This window comes from Apium graveolens, chromosome 5 (genome assembly GCF_009905375.1).
Source record: "Apium graveolens cultivar Ventura chromosome 5, ASM990537v1, whole genome shotgun sequence".
Taxonomy (NCBI): Eukaryota; Viridiplantae; Streptophyta; class Magnoliopsida; order Apiales; family Apiaceae; genus Apium; species Apium graveolens.
In genome coordinates this window covers 60,202,351-60,220,728 of record NC_133651.1, presented here as the reverse complement: position 1 = coordinate 60,220,728, position 18,378 = coordinate 60,202,351, and the positions used below count along the sequence as shown (strand labels likewise).

The following is an 18,378-nucleotide window of genomic DNA, read 5'->3' as shown; positions in this document are numbered from 1 at the left end:
TCGTGCAATTTAAAACATATACACGTGTACTGCATGTGTTAGAGAACTAGTTCTTGGACCGAAAACAGTTCTAAGTCTTGAAATTTTTTAAATTATGCAACAATTCATTAATTAGTCGATAAAAAGTTAATTGTCCCCGTAAAGTTTAAAATAAGACATAACTATGAACGATAAATCAAAATTGAAAAAAAGTACACCATTAGGACAATAAATTTAGAGTAATGCAAAAAATGGTGCATCATTACTCTAAGTTTTGAAAATTTTGAAAAAATGGTGTATCGTTACTCAAATTTGAAAAGAGCACGTCATTAGGACAATAAACTTAGAGTAAACCATTTGAAAAGATGATACAAAATGATGTATCATGACTGATGTAGCAATATAAAATATTTTTATTATGAATTTAATGTAAATAAAGATGATCCATTTTCATTTAGCCTATAAAAATTACACGGGACATTTTTTCAACTTTTTAAAATCAATTTAATACCCCTCCTTAGGACTTAATTATTACAAATTTACCCTACATATCTAAGATCTGATTTGGCGGAACGGAGCTTAAAACATGCGATAACCCACAATAATCGAACGTGCAGCAAAAGCAACTCTCACGTGCTAACCCCAAAAAGGTTTCAACCACGTAGCCACATATACAACAAATGCACATGCAGAAGCAGCTGCATTTCTTCATACAAAATTTGGTACAACATATTTGCATACACACAGCTTTCTCTGGGTTGATTTTGCAAGAGAACACAAAATGTCAGGATTACTCGATAAGGCGAAGGAGTACGTGACTGAGAAAGTCACGGAGATGAAGAAACCAGAAGCCTCGGTGGAGAATGTGGATCTTAAAGATGTGAGCCGGGAGTGTATCACCTATGATGCTAAGGTTGCCGTTAAGAATCCATACGGCACTTCCATTCCTATTTGTGAGATCTCTTACTCTCTCAAAAGTGCCGACAGGTTTGTTATTTCTTCCTCCCTGTCAATTTTCATCGTAAATTTTTAAAAGCCTGTGTGATCACACGAAAAAAGAATGAAAATTTGGTTGGGTGACAATGTCCAAAACACAATTCAACTCACATGAGATAGAATGAAAGTGGTGTTAGAAAATGGAGTTATTAAGTTCATAATTTTATTATGTTCTTGTTGTTAATTCCATAATCTAATGATTGGAAGTTGGTTCTAGATATCGGGACTTAAACTTTCATGTATGGGTTTAAGAATTTTCTTAATGAAATCCATAAGAGAAATGAAGTTGAAGTTAGTAGCTTGGAAAAGCTTGTTTTGAGAATGTGTTTGTCCCACATAGAAAGAAATAAAAGGGGTGTTGGCTTTATATAGTATAACACACATGGGTAGTGCATAACTACTAAGGTGTGTTATGGTGCGTGGTGTTCTCACGAGCCCACGCGCGCGCCGCCGCCGCCGCCCCGCCCCGTCACGTCACGTCACGGGTCGAGTCGAGTCGAGTCGAGTCGAGTCGAAGGGCGATTTGGGCGAATGTCTCGGCGTCTCGCGTACGCGAGGCGGACTGGGTCGGATTGTATAATTGGGCTAAGTCAGATACAATATATTCAGAAATTAAAGTATATATATATAAAACGGATGGTTTAATGTGTGGATTAATATATATCAGCTGTTACGATTTATTTTAAATGTGCAGTTTAAATTCATATATTAAATTTGGGGTGGTCAGTTACACTTAGCCTCTAGTATAAATAAAGGACTAAGCTGCTGAGTTTCACACACCACACCCTACATTCTCTTCTCCTCTTCCTCTCTGCTCTCTGCTCTCTCTCCCAAACACAAGTCAGTCAGCAGTTGGTTTTCCGGCGAGTGAGGAGCTAGTCGTGGTGGGGGCAATTATCTCTTCAAGAGCAGTCAGGTCTTCGTATAAGGCCTGACGACTCAGCTGTTCTTGTAATTTTCTTGTTGTACATGTTTTTGCCTCAAGCTATGGCTACTGGTACAACTTCTTTCCTTCCTCTAGTTTTACAGTCACTGACATGCATGTATTTTACCTTCACGTTTTGTTTCAACTTGCTTGGCCTTGGCTTGTTTAATATGATATATAACTGCCTCTACGTTGCTATAATAATCAGTATTTCCAACATTCTTGAAGAGATAAATTGTTATATAATATTTAGCATAATGTCGAGCGAAACTGAGGTTCCCGTTGTTGGTGGTGGTAGTGGTTCTGGTGCATCTGTTGTGGCCATTGATTGGACCACTTACAGTTTTCCACAAGCCGTTGAATTAACTGGCTTGCCAGAGAAGTTCAATGGTGGTGTAGGCTTTTCTCGCTGGCAGAAAAGAATGAAATTGTGGTTGACTGTAAAGGGTCTATGGCCTGTTGTGGAGTATGAGAAACCAGTGGTGGATCAAGAGAAGGCTGAAACTGTTAAGGGTTTTGCGAAGTGGGCTGAGAAGGATGGTGTGGCCAGGGCGGCCATTCTGGCTGCTCTCACTAACACATTGTTTGATGTGTATTCTTCTGATGCCTACTCTGCAAAACTCTTATGGGAGAAGCTGGACCAGACACATAATACTGACTCTCAGGGTCTTGAGAAGTATTCTGTGGCTAAGTTCCTTGAATTCAAGCTGGTGGACAACAAGTCCATGACTGAGCAAGTGCATGAATTCGAGATGATAGTGCATGCTTTGAAGGAGTCCGGAATGGACCTCCCTGAAAAGTTCAAGGTTATGAGTGTGATTGAAAAGCTTCCGAAGTCTTGGGAGGAGTTCTCTCTATCCCTGAAAAAACAGAAAGGAGAGATCACCTGGACCAACCTTATGCTGGACATCTCGGTTCAAGAACAACACAAGTCCAAACAAGGACATGTGATGCCAACTGAGGCCGGAAGCTCGAAGGTAAATGTAGCAACTGTAGGACAGAAAAGGAAGGGTGTGGCTAAGAAAGTTAGCGCTAATAAACCTAAGAGTGACAAGGACAAGGCCAAGAAACCCAAGGCAAACAAACCGTGTTGGTCTTGTGGGCAGGTTGGGCACTGGAGTAAGGACTGCCCTACAAAGAAGGCGAAGAAGGCTGAGGTGGTAGCACAAGCGAATGCTGTGCTTGCAACTACAAGTGGGCCCGTAGTGAACATGGTTGTTGGTGAGGCCACGGCTTCTGAAACCAACGCAGACCGGTATGTTTCCTACAACCCTGTATTATTTTCTACCTATCTGTCAAATGAATGGTTGATAGATACTGGAGCTAATGTGCATATTTGTGCTGATATTAGTCTATTTGTATCTTATCAACAGAGTCATAGCTTGACAGTGACGATGGGGAATGCTAGTGCTGCTCAAGTACATGGAATAGGAAACGTAGACCTGAAGTTCCCTTCTGGACGTATTCTATCCCTAACTAGAGTGCATTATGTTCCCGACATGCGTAGAAATATAATAAGTGGAAGCTGTTTAGTTTCCAATGGCTTTGAAATTTCCTTCAAATGTAATAAAGTAGTTCTTATTCACACTGGTACATTTTTTGGCAAGGGTTACTTGTCAAATGGTTTATTTGTAATTAATGCTGAACCCGTTTTGGGTACATTAAATAATGTTATTCTTCCTTCTGTGAATTGTGTTGAATCCTCAAGTTTATGGCACGCTAGACTAGGTCACTTAAACTTTGGTGCTCTTAAGAATATGATGAACTTAGAGTTGATTCCAAAACATACCATAGAAAAGAATTCTAAATGTCAAGTATGTGTGTCTGCTAAACAGATAAGGAAACCTTTTCATAACGTTGTTAGGGATTCAGACTTGTTAGATTTAGTACACACTGATATTTGTGAATTTGGTGGTGTGTTGACCAAGGACCAGTTTAGATACTTCATTACTTTTATAGATGATAGTAGTAGATACTGTTATGTTTATTTACTTAGACATAAGGATGAAGCACTTAGTAAATTCATTATATATAAAACTGAAGTAGAAAAACAAACTAGTAAGCTACTTAAAAAATTGAGATCTGATAGAGGTGGTGAGTATACGAGTAATGCTTTTAATGAATTTTGTGCAAACAATGGTATAGTTCATGAAGTTACTCCACCATACACACCTGAGTCTAATGGGGTTGCTGAGCGAAAGAACAGAACATTTAAAGATATGATTAATAGTATGCTTATTAACTCTGGGTTGCCTAAATACATGTGGGGAGAGGCTCTAAATACGGCTTGCCATATTTTGAATAGAGTCCCTCTGAAACACATGGATAAAACACCCTTGGAGTTATGGAAAGGCAGGATGACTAGTCTTAAGTATCTTCGTGTGTGGGGGTGCCTTGCAAAGGTGCTTGTTCCTGAACACAAGAGAAAGAAACTAGGTCCAAAAACTGTTGACTGTATCTTTCTGGGCTATCTTGAAACCACTACAGCTATGAGATTTTTAGTGTTAAAATCTGACATAGATGGTATAGTGGCAAACACGATAGTTGAATTTCGAGATGCGACGTTCTTTGAGGATGTCTACCCTATGAAGACTGGAATACCTGAAACGACTTCTGAGGAAGATCCTACTCACACATCAAGTTCTATTCCTGATCATGTGGAAAAGATAACAAATGTGGGGGCGGAACCTAGTAGTAGCTCTAGTCCTAAGGAACTAGAGGAACCAAGGAGAAGTAAGCGTGCAAAGGTAGTCAAGGATTTTGGAGGTGATTTCATCACTTACAATATCGAGGACGAACCTTTAACTTTCCGGCAAGCTATGGATTCTTCTGAGTCAAGGCACTGGAAGGGCGCTGTCAAGAGTGAAATTGACTCTATTGTTTCCAATGGAACATGGGAGTTGGTTGATCTCCCTCCTGGGTGTTCTACTATTGGGTGCAAATGGGTCTTTAAAAGGAAGTTGAACCCTGACGGCTCAATAGATAAGTACAAAGCTAGACTGGTAGCTAAGGGTTTTAAGCAAAAGGAAGGAATTGATTATTTTGATACATACTCTCCGGTTGCAAGAATGGTAACAATCCGAATGCTTATAGCATTGGCTTCAGTCCATGGTCTTATCATCCATCAGATGGATGTAAAGACGGCTTTTCTTCATGGTGAACTTGAGGAAGAGATATATATGGATCAGCCTGATGGATTTGTTGCATCAGGCAATGAAAGGAAAGTATGTAAGTTGATCAAGTCCATCTATGGCTTGAAACAAGCTCCCAGAGATTGGCATAAAAAGTTTGATGAAACTATATTGCCTTTCAGTTATAAGATTAATGAAAGTGATAAGTGTGTCTACACTAAAGTTAAAGGTAATGAGTGTGTTATCTTGTGCCTATATGTGGATGATATTTTATTGTTTGGAACCAATATTGAGATTATTAACGAGACTAAAGAATTCTTGAAAAGGCATTTTGAAATGAAGGATATGGGTGAGGCAAGTGTGATTCTTGGAATCAAATTGATTCAGTCCACTGAAGGAATAACCTTGACTCAATCTCATTATATAGAGAAATCTATACTTGAGAAATATGGTTATTCACAGTGTAGAATCGCTAGTACACCTTATGATTCGAAAGTTTCCCTTGTCAAGAATACTTCAGGAGTGCCTGTGTCTCAGTTAAGGTATTCTCAGATTATTGGGAGCTTGCAATATCTTGCTAACTGTACTAGACCAGTTATTTCATATTCTGTGTCTAAATTGGCTAGATATACAAGCTGTCCAAACAGAACTCATTGGGATGCTCTTGATAGAGTACTTAGATATCTGAAAGGCACAATGTACCTTAGTTTACACTACAGGAGGTTTCCTGGTGTACTTGAAGGGTACAGTGATGCAAGTTGGATAGCTAAGAAGTCTGGTTCCAATGGAGTGACTGGATATGTGTTTACCCTTGCGGGTGGAGCAGTATCCTGGAAGTCGACTAGACAGACTATTGTGACTCGGTCGACATTTGAGGCTGAGCTGTGTGCACTTGATGCCACTGGGACGGAGGCTGAATGGCTACATGGGCTTATGTCCACGTTACCTGTAGTAAGCAGACCGCTTCCTGCGATTGCTATTCATTGTGATAGTCGAACAACTATTGACAAGATTAGCAGTAAAAAGCATAATGCTAAAACAAAGAGACACATCCAAGTTAGACTTAAGTCTATAAGGGGGTTAGTGTCTGACAGGATTATAGCTATAGAGTTCATAGGAACTCAGAATAATATAGCTGATCCTTTGACTAAAGGACTGGAACCTGCAGTAGTCCTTAAGTCAAGGTTGGGGATGGGACTGTCAACCCATCATAATTCATCAACAGTGGGAACCCAATACACATGAGAGGAGATCCCTCGAAGTGTATTCAATGTGGTAATAACAAGCTGTAAGGGTGAATTGGTAGTACCTTTGCTACATAGATGATACTCATGTATCTGAGTCTATCCCCTGTAAACCTAGAAGGTACTGTGACTGCTAAGAAAGTAAGAGTGTTACAACTCTGAATGGGATCAAGTCGTTAGACGAGATATTAGCAGTATATCTCTGGAGATGCCCAGCTAAGCGAATGTAATTGTGTGGTCGCAATTAGAGGAAAGGGTTATTCCTTGAAGCATTCGACGAACAGGATCGAGACATGACCATTAATGTCTCAAAGCCGTAGATTGGCTCCATAGCCGTTGATTTGTTGTTGTCTATGGAAAGTGGTAACACCCAACGGATTAAGATTCAAGGTGCAATATTCCATCTGAATCCGGTAGCCATTGAAGTAGAGAACTTAGGAGGGTTCAAACCCGGAAGGGTACCGACTCTGAAAAACAAGTCATGATGAGAAACCTGAAATGCATTTCTGTATGGATTTGTGGGGGATTGTTAGAAAATGGAGTTATTAAGTTCATAATTTTATTATGTTCTTGTTGTTAATTCCATAATCTAATGATTGGAAGTTGGTTCTAGATATCGGGACTTAAACTTTCATGTATGGGTTTAAGAATTTTCTTAATGAAATCCATAAGAGAAATGAAGTTGAAGTTAGTAGCTTGGAAAAGCTTGTTTTGAGAATGTGTTTGTCCCACATAGAAAGAAATAAAAGGGGTGTTGGCTTTATATAGTATAACACACATGGGTAGTGCATAACTACTAAGGTGTGTTATGGTGCGTGGTGTTCTCACGAGCCCACGCGCGCGCCGCCGCCGCCGCCCCGCCCCGCCCCGCCACGCCTCGGCTCGGCACGTCACGGGACGGGTCGAAGGGCGATTTGGGCGAATGTCTCGGCGTCTCGCGTACGCGAGGCGACCTGGGCGGGGAATTTTATTTCGTATCGATTTAATATAATATTTTAATTAGAATTTATTTATCAGTTGGGCTGGGTTGTGTCTGTTGGGCTCAATTGGACTGGGTCGGATTGTATAATTGGGCTAAGTCAGATACAATGAACCTAGCTGCTGAGTTTCACACACCACACCCTACATTCTCTTCTCCTCTTCCTCTCTGCTCTCTGCTCTCTCTCCCAAACACAAGTCAGTCAGCAGTTGGTTTTCCGGCGAGTGAGGAGCTAGTCGTGGTTGAGCTTCGAAGGTGCTGTAATTCAAAGCTCTGAGCTGTTTTATCCTGGAGGAGGTGTTGCAAGCATTCCCAGTGCAGCAGGTGGGGGCAATTATCTCTTCAAGAGCAGTCAGGTCTTCGTATAAGGCCTGACGACTCAGCTGTTCTTGTAATTTTCTTGTTGTACATGTTTTTGCCTCAAGCTATGGCTACTGGTACAACTTCTTTCCTTCCTCTAGTTTTACAGTCACTGACATGCATGTATTTTACCTTCACGTTTTGTTTCAACTTGCTTGGCCTTGGCTTGTTTAATATGATATATAACTGCCTCTACGTTGCTATAATAATCAGTATTTCCAACAAGTGGTTGTGCAGGGGAGAAAATTTCCAAAATCCTATTCAATGCAGACTGTAAAAATGCTCGGAACATGTTTTGATTAATCCGAATATGACATGAAATGGCTTGTTTATTGATATTAAAATTTCAATTTTGGGATCCGTCACTGCATCAAACTCGAATATTTAAGTAGAACATAAGAATCATTTGCATCTTAATTAAAGAGATGCACAACAATAAGATTGCGATCGATATGATTTGAGCATATGGATATGCTTAGACAGATCTAGGACTTGATTGGTGTAATTATGTATACAGGGAGGGAGCTAATATATGAACATTGGTGACATCTCTCATTTAATTTCCCTTCAAAGTAATGACAACTTACAAATCCTAGGATCTAGTCCTTTTCCATTTTAAGAGAGAGTATTTCAAGTATTCAGAAGTTGCATTTTGTCATTCTTCTGTTTACTTGTAGTGTTATGTAATCCAACTAATCTAGTAATTTGCAAAACATTACTTTGTAAATTGTTTTTATCTACTGGTATGTTCTAGATATAGCAGAAGTCCAGCTATGAGAGTTCCTTATTTTGTTGCAAAGTCTGTTTACATGCACAAAAACTCCTTGTTAACTTAAAAATTTTTATACATGTTAAAAGATTAATGGTCCTGATGTGCACATACTCTGTATATCTTGATGAGTAAATTGAAAAATCAGGAGTCGAGAAAAGTCAAGTGAGTTGTTTTAACTTGAAGAATGTCTGCATTTTACTTGTCGATGAAAAGCTGTTGCATCTTGTGTTCTGTTCTACTAACATTAACAGTGAAGGAAAGAAAAATAAGAAGCAATTCTTTTAAGCATAAATTGAAGATGTATAAGGACTATGATTCTTCAAGACTTCGTGTGGAACAGTTTTGAAACATGTGGCCGTTGATTGATGTTTGTAGATTTTTGTATTACTCTGTTGGTTTCAGGGAGATTGCTTCAGGAACTGTTCCGGACCCAGGATCACTGAAGGGAAACGACACAACTATACTAGACGTAGGATTGAAGGTGCCACATAGTGTGCTGTTTAGCTTGGCTAAAGACATTGGTGCAGATTGGGATATTGACTATGAATTGGGAATTACCCTTACCATTGATCTCCCAGTTTTCGGAAATTTCACTCTTCCAATTTCCAGCAAAGGCGAGATCAAGCTCCCTACTTTCTCCGACTTATGGTCTAAATAAAAGCGTGTCTGATGTTCACTTTGTTTTAGTCTTAATTTATGAAAACTTATAAACTGATCGTAAAATGAAGGATGATTTGGTAGCCAGCTCTTCTTGACTATTTGATTAATAATAAAGTAAGTTATTTTCATCTGCTTGAAAACATGGCGTGCAACATGTACATTTATACATGTACAATTAAACCTCTTTAAAGTAATATGGTCGGGACTTATAGAAAAAATATTATTTTAGCGAGTTTATTATTTTACTAGGAGTAAAAATACATTGTGATAATTATATTGAAACCAGAAAAATATATATTATTTTTACGAAGTTATTATTTTATTAATTATTACTTAATCGAGGTTTAACTGTATATGAACAAATTATAATAAGATTTGTCCATATTTTAAACAAGATGTATTGGAGTTGTGCAAGTGCACGGAGTTGTTTGTTTTTTTGTTCCAGACTTGAACTTTACATAGAACAAACATATGGAATTCTTAAACTTAAAACGAGAACCACACAAATCGCTACAAGAGAAATGTTTATTGTTGCAGTGAATGTTTTGTAAACTAATGTCAAGAATCTTATCATCCAGTACAGTCCAACAAATGTATCCAGTAGTAAATTATTAATTTTATGTTACATACATATGGGGTAACACTAACCTTACCAACATTTGCAATCTTTGCCTAAATGAGCACGTTAGGTACAAAATGAAGACTTATCTTGTGGGAAAGATACTATTCATTATATACACATGCAATATAGGAATTTCATTTGATACAAACAAACTGATAATCCAGCTGACACAGCCGAAATTCACAGGTCCAAATTTCCTCCTAGCTGGGCTACTCAATTTTTTTTTTAAGAAACCTAGTAAACTTTTACCACCTATGACTAAGAATAATTATTAAGATTGATATTATGTCAATGTCAAGTTACAAGCCCAAACTATTTGACATATGATATCTATGTGTATAAATACATGCAGAACCAGCTGCATTTCTTCATTACAAAATTTCACACTTGTATAATTAAAGTATATGATTAGCCTTCCTGGTTGATTTGAAGAGGAAAGTGTTATGGAAGGATTATTTGGTAAGGGTAAAGAGCTGGACGTGGCGAAGGTGTTGGATAAGGCTAAAGAACTGGATTTTGCAAAGAACGTGTTGGGGACGAAGAAACCAGAAGCTAAGATCACTCATGTAGGACTGAAAGATGTGAACCTTGAGTTTGTCACTTACAACGCTAAAATCTCAGTTACTAATCCATATAGTGTTCCCATCCCCATTTTTCAGATGACTTACGCTCTCAAAAGTGCTGACAGGTTTCATGTTTTTTAACCCTTTTAACGTCTGATCCTTTTCATATCAGGTTCCCTTAATTGAAGTACTTAATAGTCAATCGGTCAGTTCCACCAACTAACAAAAGCCTTTTATTTTGGATTATTTTTGTTGGTTTCAGGGAGCTTGTTTCTGGAAAAAGTCCGGATCCAGAACCACTGAAGGCGAACCACACGACTGAGCTAGAGTTGGAATTGAAGGTGTCTTTTACTTTGTTGCTGAGCTTGGCTAGGGACGTTGCTGCAGACTGGGACATTGACTACGAGTTGGAGATTAATTTTGTCACAAATGTTCCGGTTACCGGAGATATTACCGTTCCAATTTCCAACAAAGGCGAGATGAAGCTCCCTACTTTTAAAGATCTATTCGCTCTGGCTAATCTCAGCAAAGGGACGAATAACTGAATATGTTTATACAGAGCACAATGAAGAATGAATTGGTTGCCACTAGTAAGGTTAAATAAAACAATTGTACTTGGTGACTGGGTTATATAAATTATATACTACTCCATATGCAGTGTAATTTATTTCGGTTCCAGTAGGGACAATATGTTTACTTGTGTTTGGCTGTAAGAAATGTGGTTTTTGTGTTTGTGACAAGTCACTATACCAGAAAAACATGCCTCCAATTCTTGGTCAGTTTGGGAACCTTTCAGATTCTTCAGCACAGTTTTGCTTGGACTTTGCTGAGGTCTGGCTGTTATTCCGTCTGGGTGAGCTAGGAGCATAATTGCTTCTTAAATTTTGTCTTTTATGCTTCAAATGCCCCCTTGGGTTCCTGATTAGCTTTTGCACTACAACAAAAGCTAACCAGACCAGTCTTTTTACAGAAAAAACACAAGTAATAACTCATAAATGGCTTTACAAGATTCAACTGAACTGATCTAATAATGTAAACGTTACAAGAGAGGACAATGTGAATATCGTTGATTCTAATAATTTTAAAATTTTTATTTGAAAAATGTGTCTTTCGTAATTTTTTGAAAAACACAAAAATAGTTTTGTGCAAGTGTGTGGACCTTAATTTTTTCCGGAAAGTTGTTTAACTTTATATCCTTGCTATTATTTTAAGGAAAATAAATTTCCTATATAACTTTCTTTAAACCGAAATTTGTCTTCGACCAGTAGCTCAGTAAACTAGTTCTACATGTAACCTTTCCTTTGCTTATCTAAAATTTAAACAGAAATTTGATTCTTTCTAAAAAGCACCAGCATAACAATAGTAAAAAGCTGTTCTTTTGCCGATCAGTGCAAAATAGACATGGTGAAACTTGAGTGGTCTCTGTTAGCTGTATATATTAATAAGCACTTGGAAGTTGGAGCACCCAAGAAACTACAAAGTTTGGCATTGTTAAAGAGAGTGACAGTTTTACAAGTTTCTTTGAAAAGATGAAATAGAAGGAACATGGTGCTAAAGAGAAAACATTCACAGTCACAACGTTAAAAATCACAGAAGGTCTCTGAACATCAAGTCTTTACTCTCGAAAAGATACAATCAGTTGTCTAGAGCCCCTTCTTTCAAAAGCATCCCAAGTAGTAACAAAAACAGAAAATTGTAGCAGGTGGATAATCTATATAAGGATTTATCGGAAGAATCTGAGCTGATCATGATGAAGTTGTGGAGGCGAAAAAGAGTAGTAGTGTAATGAAGAGCATCCCGAACTCTAATCTATTTAATAGAAGCTTGAGAAGTAATGCAGAAAATAGTGTTGGTAAAACTACACAAGAAGTGAGAGAGTGAAGGAAGAGAACAAGATTGCGAAGAGATGTTTGGCATTCTTCAATAAGCGATCAAGACGAACTATAGAGGGGGTGTAAATAACTTTAACCTCATAAATACCATTTTAAAAGAGATAGGATCAAAAATATATACTCAAAACCTTCATTAACTATCTCATTATAAAGCTCTAGATTCGGTGGTATTAGGGAGTTAATTAGTCATGAGAAGTCCATTTTTCCTCAAGGAGGACATTGTACACACGAGAGAATTATTTCATGCGTGTAATATAATTTCTTCTTACAAAATATATGTAAGGCCAACACAGTGATAATGAAAGATGACATGAGCCTTACATATCAAGGTTTCAAGCTAATCAAATCCTTGTGAGTTGTAGTTGTCATAGTAGTCGCCATAGTAGTTGTCATTGTAGTCGGAATCACAAGGCCATCTAAAACAACAAATGAGTTAGTGCAAAATTACAAGTAGCGATTGCCAATATTAGTGTTAAATTAGGCACTATCCTGTTAAAACCAAAACTGACCTATTAAATCGATCTGGTGTAGCATCAACAATGAGCATTTTTAGATGTACAGGTTCAGCATTATTTTGTCGTACCACAGTCAATTCGATAAGATCTCCAACCTTGTCCCATATTATCTCAAAAAACTATTGACAATAAGAGAACAGAGAAATGATTAATGACAATTTATAAGATAATTTAAAAATAAAAGCGTCAAAGTAGTATACCTCCAAGAAACTATGAATTGTTTTCCCACAACACTCAATAATAACATCATTTACACGTAGCCCGGCCATTTCAGCTGAGAAACCTTTCATTACCTACAGAATGTTGCCCAAATACTTAAAAGTATGCAACTAATATTATTTAAGGGAATAACACTATGTTCCCGAATCTAGGATAGAAAAGAAAAAAAATAGAAAAAATTGATTTTATCTTTTCTTCCAATCTTTTTAAAAGTGGGAAGAACACGTTGAAAACAAATACTTAGAAAACTTCTTCCCTAATCTTTAGCTAATCATTCAAGAACATCTTGTGAAATATATTCTTTCCCTTATATTTTACATTCCTTTTCAAAAATTGTTTAAAGGACACATTGTAATTTCTGACACATCAATGCATAGAATTCTACATATTTCTCACAATTTTCATTTTTAACATTAGTTTCTTTATTCAGTCTCAAGTCCTAATACTAGAAACATCTTAAGCATTTAACCAAACAGACTCTGGTTCTTATAATTTCTTTTATATGTCAAAATCATGGAGGAGAGATAAATAATCTGAATTTAAATATGTACATGACAAAACATCTCTGCCTTATTGATAGAATTTACCTTTTCAATAATAATGCCTTCACAAATGCTAGGAAACTTTCGAATCAGCCTCTCTGCGATATCTAGATCAGTTGCATATAGATTTGCTGCTTTCATTCCCATAAAAGGCCGGCGGTATTTCCTATTACAACTAGCTATTATAATATGAATAATAAAGTTCTACTTAAAAAAATGTCATTAGAAAAAAAAAACAAGGGAATTGGCAACAAGTGACGTGCATTCTGGTAAGATTGCGTTTGAGAACACACATATTTCATTTCAAATGATATATTTGAGTTCTCATTTCAAATTTTCATATTGATACTAGACTAATAGTATTTTGAATGTTTTGAATTTCAAACGAAATCCAAATCCAAATTCTTTTGACTATCCAAACATGTTATTTGATCAAATCCATAGTTTCAAATGAAATCCAAGTTCCGAAACATGCCATAAGTTTTTTTGATTAATTATATTTTTAACTGAACTAAGTGAAAAAAAGAAAAAAAAACTTGAAGAATTCAAGATACTAGATACACACAATTAAAAAAGTATAAAATAAGTCAATTGTTCATACTGATTTAGAAAGAGTACCTGAACTAGATGAACTATACAACACATGTTGGAAGTGAAAACCATGGATGAAACTTGATACACATAACTCTACAGAATAGTTTTGGAAGCAAAGAGAGAGTGAAAACTAATAGACGGAGAGAAAGAAAGGAGAGGTAAAAGTGGAAGAAGGAAAAGATATCACTTGAGAGTACAAAAAATTTAGTAAATACATTCACGTTCAACTGACAAGAAGTAGAGGATTTTTAGTTAAGAAGTTAATGCCGTTTTGCATAAGACGATTTGAAATTTAGACCTAAAAACATAGTACAAGCAGGTACATAACGAAAAATGCATCACATAATTCAAAATCCAGGCCAAGCATTATCTGACCAGTGTTAAAGCATTGACATAGAATATCAAACCATAATCATTACCTACCCATATTTCTTGTAGTACTCCCACCATTTGTAAGCTATGTTTATCGGCATAAAAGGTAGTGAACTGAAACCGTAGTAATCACCTTCATATGCAAAGCCAATAATTTCTCCAGAATGGTTGATAAGTGGACCTCCATCACCACACTACAATCAGAGCAATGGTTAGTGCTATATTACTATTAGCCAACTGCTGCAATAATTTACCAAAAAAATAACAGATACTAATCTTGAATTTTTTCATTTCAAAGCAATGCCTTGTCAATATTTGCCAACAAAAAAGCTTCACAAGTGCCTTTTCACTTTTCGATATTAAAAACAACAAAGGCTAAACTAGAACCCATTGTAATACCTGATGTTTCTTCATATACTGTAAATAAACCTATAAGTAATATGACAGTAATATTAATCAAAATTAACAAGAATACGGAAAGAGGAAGAGAGAGATACCTTTGTGATTCGGCAGTTCGTCTTGAAAAGCTCTGTGCACTTATATTTACAATAGTTACGTTCACAACGACCAATGCTAGAAAACAGATGTAATAAAAATTAACAAATCAACCTCACTCTTACATTTAGATTTAAAAGACAAATCCAAGAAATCCACTAAAACAACATAAATCAGTAAAACTTCTTATTTCGGGTGATGACGTAGAGCTAACCAATAAGCGCCTGGAGCAGCCATAAGATCAAATGGCATATAAAAATAGCGTCCCATGGCAACTACTTTATACCCAGGAGTTAAGTTACACGACCTTGAATATGATGACAAAAGCTCAGATGATGAAGTACTAAATTGAAGACTCATAGAGTCATCAACATGGGCCAATGTTGCAGTTAAAAGAGGACTTTCTGAGTGAAAACTTATGGCAACAAGGTTGTAGTAACAGTTATATGCAAGTAGTTTTCCCTCATATGACTTGCCATCCCATGAGTACACAATAACCTGCACACCCACTCAAAGTTATAGATTATCATATTTAATATCATTTTACTGCGAGACATGTTCTAAATTGAAATTTCTATCACTATTTGCGGAAAAAGATACTTTAAATTTCACACTAAAAGCCAACAAGGAAAAAAAGTCAAGTTAAATGTGGTTATGGAAATGAAAGCGCGTTAGTATAATCATGAGATTTTCCGAATTTACTTAACGTGTGTGAAGAACAAAAAACACCAACCTTGAGATCGTTTATCAAACGTTTTTTTGTAACCACTTCACTACAATGACGCCTAAGATTAGCTGAACTCAAAACGATGCTCATGATATCATTGCTCTCTATGATGGTGCCTGAACCATGAATAATCTCTTCCTCGTCTAAAAGAAAAAAAAAACATTCAAGAGCTGCATTATAGCGAAAAATAAAATTAATAACACAATCATACCCGAATAGTACCCAATAGCCAAAACAGAAGGTGCAACCTTCAGAGCAGCTCTCTTTGAGTATATATTCAAACGCACGTCATCAAATTTTGGTCGCTCACTGGCCAAGTTCTCGTAGTAATACCTACTTTGCGCGACTGTATACATATCCAACAAACCAATATATACATCAACCGCAGTCACTTATACTTATATATTCCAATGCTTGTAAGGAAAAAAAAAATCACCTGCAGTCTCCATCTTGTCGTTGTCATACATGATTTATTACCTAAGATTGCGAAACCATAAACTTAATCATCGGTGCTAGTATTAATATTGTTAAGTAACCGGTCCGTCTAAAACCTTAAGGTCGAACATGAGCTTATACTCTTCAACACTACTACTCAATCGTGCGATACTTTTACTCAATCATACGATACTTTTCGTACCGATTGACAGACAACATACATAATTCATACAAATACCAATATAAATATTTAAATTAAACAAGTGGGGTGGGAGGACTCGAACCCGAGTACCAATAACAATATAAATATTTAAATTAAACAAGTGGGGTGGGAGGACTCGAGCCCTAAATTGCTCTGATACCATGTTAAGTATCCGATCCATCTAAAACCTTAAGATGACTTGATCTTATCCTCTTCAACAAATATAACAACCTAACCCACAACTAAATGCAAACAAGCAAGATTGAACAATATCAGTCTAGTAACTTTAGTATATAAAGATTGCAAACACCGATATCTGTAACGACGTGACTTTTGTATAAAATTATTGGGAACAATATCATTCTAAACGAAGTGGGAAGTTATAATTTAATACTATACTATACGTAAAACGTGTTCCACAATCTACTAATAGTTACTTAAAATTAACAGAAGGTATGATGTATTAAATTGAAGAAAGAAGCAATAGTACCATATTCTTTTTTCACGTTGATTTTTGAATGAGGCACGCAGGCGAAGCTGTAGAGCAAAGGGCAAGTGGACCGTGGGAGATCGATCTTGCCCTATCTATAGACGTGGCCTGTGGCTACATGGCTCGCTGTAGAATTAGGGAAATTATTATCCAAATATCTGCATTTTTTAATTTTTTTTATCAAAATGTTGTTTTAAACTTAATATTAAAATTGTTATTTTTTCTTTAAAAAATTACTTTTAAAAATACTGTCAGCCTAATATTTGTTCAATTTTGATTATATTTGAGGATGTCGTGTGACTTTTAATTAATAAATTAATTGTCTGTCCAAAAAATGATGCATTTCTCTTTCTAACTCGAATCAAACTTAAAACTAATTTTGAGAAAAACAAAATAAAAGTTACATTTACAGTTGCATCAAATTGTATTTTGAAAAAAAAACTTAAAATAAATAGTACTTTTGAAAAATGATAAAATTTTAAACAGTGTTTTTTTTATTTTAATCGATATTGCTAGTAAGTGCTCCTTCTATCGAGGGTTGTCAATGGACCCGAAATCCGATCCGATCCGAACGCTAATGGAGTGAATATGAATCACTAAAATAGGAATCCGATCCGAAAAAATTCGATTTGATCACGATACGGTCCGATCGTTAACGAATATGGATTAGGATGATCCGAACCGTTAACGATACGATTCGATATTTAACGAATATGAATTTAGGACGATCTGATCCGACTAATTTATTATATATACATACATACATATATATACACATATATTTTAATAAATTATATAAAAAAATATCATAGAGGTATCTTATTTTTTGGATTAGTGTATAAATTTTAGTTTGACATTTGCTAGGTTATGTGATGTTAAAATAATGATATTTCAGAATTAGTAAGCGCCACAGCAATTAAAATGATGTTTTTTTAGGCAAATTAAAATGATGTTAAAACACGATAGTAGTTATACTAATTCATCCCTGTTACTGCTTTAAAATGAGTTATCTCCATGCTTTTAAGCCCTTTAAATGTATTTTGAATAAAATCATTCATATACTCGGGCACAAATAGGTAAGTTTTTTCTGGTAATTAAAAATCAGATAACTTTGTTGATAAGTTGTATTGGCAGTGAAACATATCTCGCAACAAAAAGGTTGCGTACATATTTTGCAACACAATTTTCATTGTACATGATATTTTTTGCCACTGATGGAATTTGAAGTTGCACACTGCTGAGTGCTGAGGAATGAGCATGCAGTCCAGACTCCAGAAGTTTAATTCTTGTCGCTTAATGGAATGGAGCTCCGATCGTTATCCGTAATCCGTTAGGATTCAGATATGGATCGTATTGAAAAAATCCGACTAATATCTGATCTGAATCTGAATCTGATAAAATTAAGCGAATCAGGATATGGATTAAGGTCAATCCGATACAAATCCGATCCATTGTGAGCCATAACTCCATCTTTGTATTTTGTGAGCTCCAAGTGTTCATCGAGTAAAAACTAGTAGGGAAGTATTTCGAGTCGAGTTGAGTCGAGTTTGTACTTATTAAATTTGAGTTCGAACTTTTTTTAATCGAGTCGATTCGAGCCAAAAAAAAAGACGAGTCTGAAAATTATGTCTGAGCTCGACCCGGATAATAAACGAGTCGAGTTC

The 18,378-nt window shown here is 36.2% G+C and overlaps 3 protein-coding genes across 3 annotated transcripts; 2 read left to right on the top strand and 1 right to left on the bottom strand.

Annotated features, from left to right (window-relative positions):
* Positions 1-697: 697 nt before the first annotated feature.
* Positions 698-9,170, top strand: LOC141724065 (desiccation protectant protein Lea14 homolog). The gene is made up of 2 exons (XM_074526056.1): positions 698-966; positions 8,789-9,170. The coding sequence occupies exons 1-2, from the start codon at positions 761-763 to the stop codon at positions 9,042-9,044; spliced, it is 462 nt and encodes a 153-aa protein (XP_074382157.1). The 5' UTR covers positions 698-760; the 3' UTR covers positions 9,045-9,170.
* Positions 9,171-10,035: 865 nt separating this feature from the next.
* Positions 10,036-10,963, top strand: LOC141724064 (desiccation protectant protein Lea14 homolog). The gene is made up of 2 exons (XM_074526055.1): positions 10,036-10,356; positions 10,494-10,963. The coding sequence occupies exons 1-2, from the start codon at positions 10,112-10,114 to the stop codon at positions 10,774-10,776; spliced, it is 528 nt and encodes a 175-aa protein (XP_074382156.1). The 5' UTR covers positions 10,036-10,111; the 3' UTR covers positions 10,777-10,963.
* Positions 10,964-11,938: 975 nt separating this feature from the next.
* On the bottom strand, positions 11,939-16,843 carry LOC141661693 (putative protease Do-like 14). Its single transcript, XM_074468697.1, has 11 exons — positions 16,715-16,843; positions 16,024-16,064; positions 15,799-15,933; positions 15,594-15,730; positions 15,075-15,358; positions 14,863-14,938; positions 14,417-14,559; positions 13,445-13,565; positions 12,839-12,931; positions 12,633-12,757; positions 11,939-12,539 (listed from the first exon to the last, which is right to left on the bottom strand). The coding sequence occupies exons 2-11, from the start codon at positions 16,052-16,054 to the stop codon at positions 12,461-12,463; spliced, it is 1,224 nt and encodes a 407-aa protein (XP_074324798.1). The 5' UTR covers positions 16,055-16,064; positions 16,715-16,843; the 3' UTR covers positions 11,939-12,460.
* Positions 16,844-18,378: the final 1,535 nt, after the last annotated feature.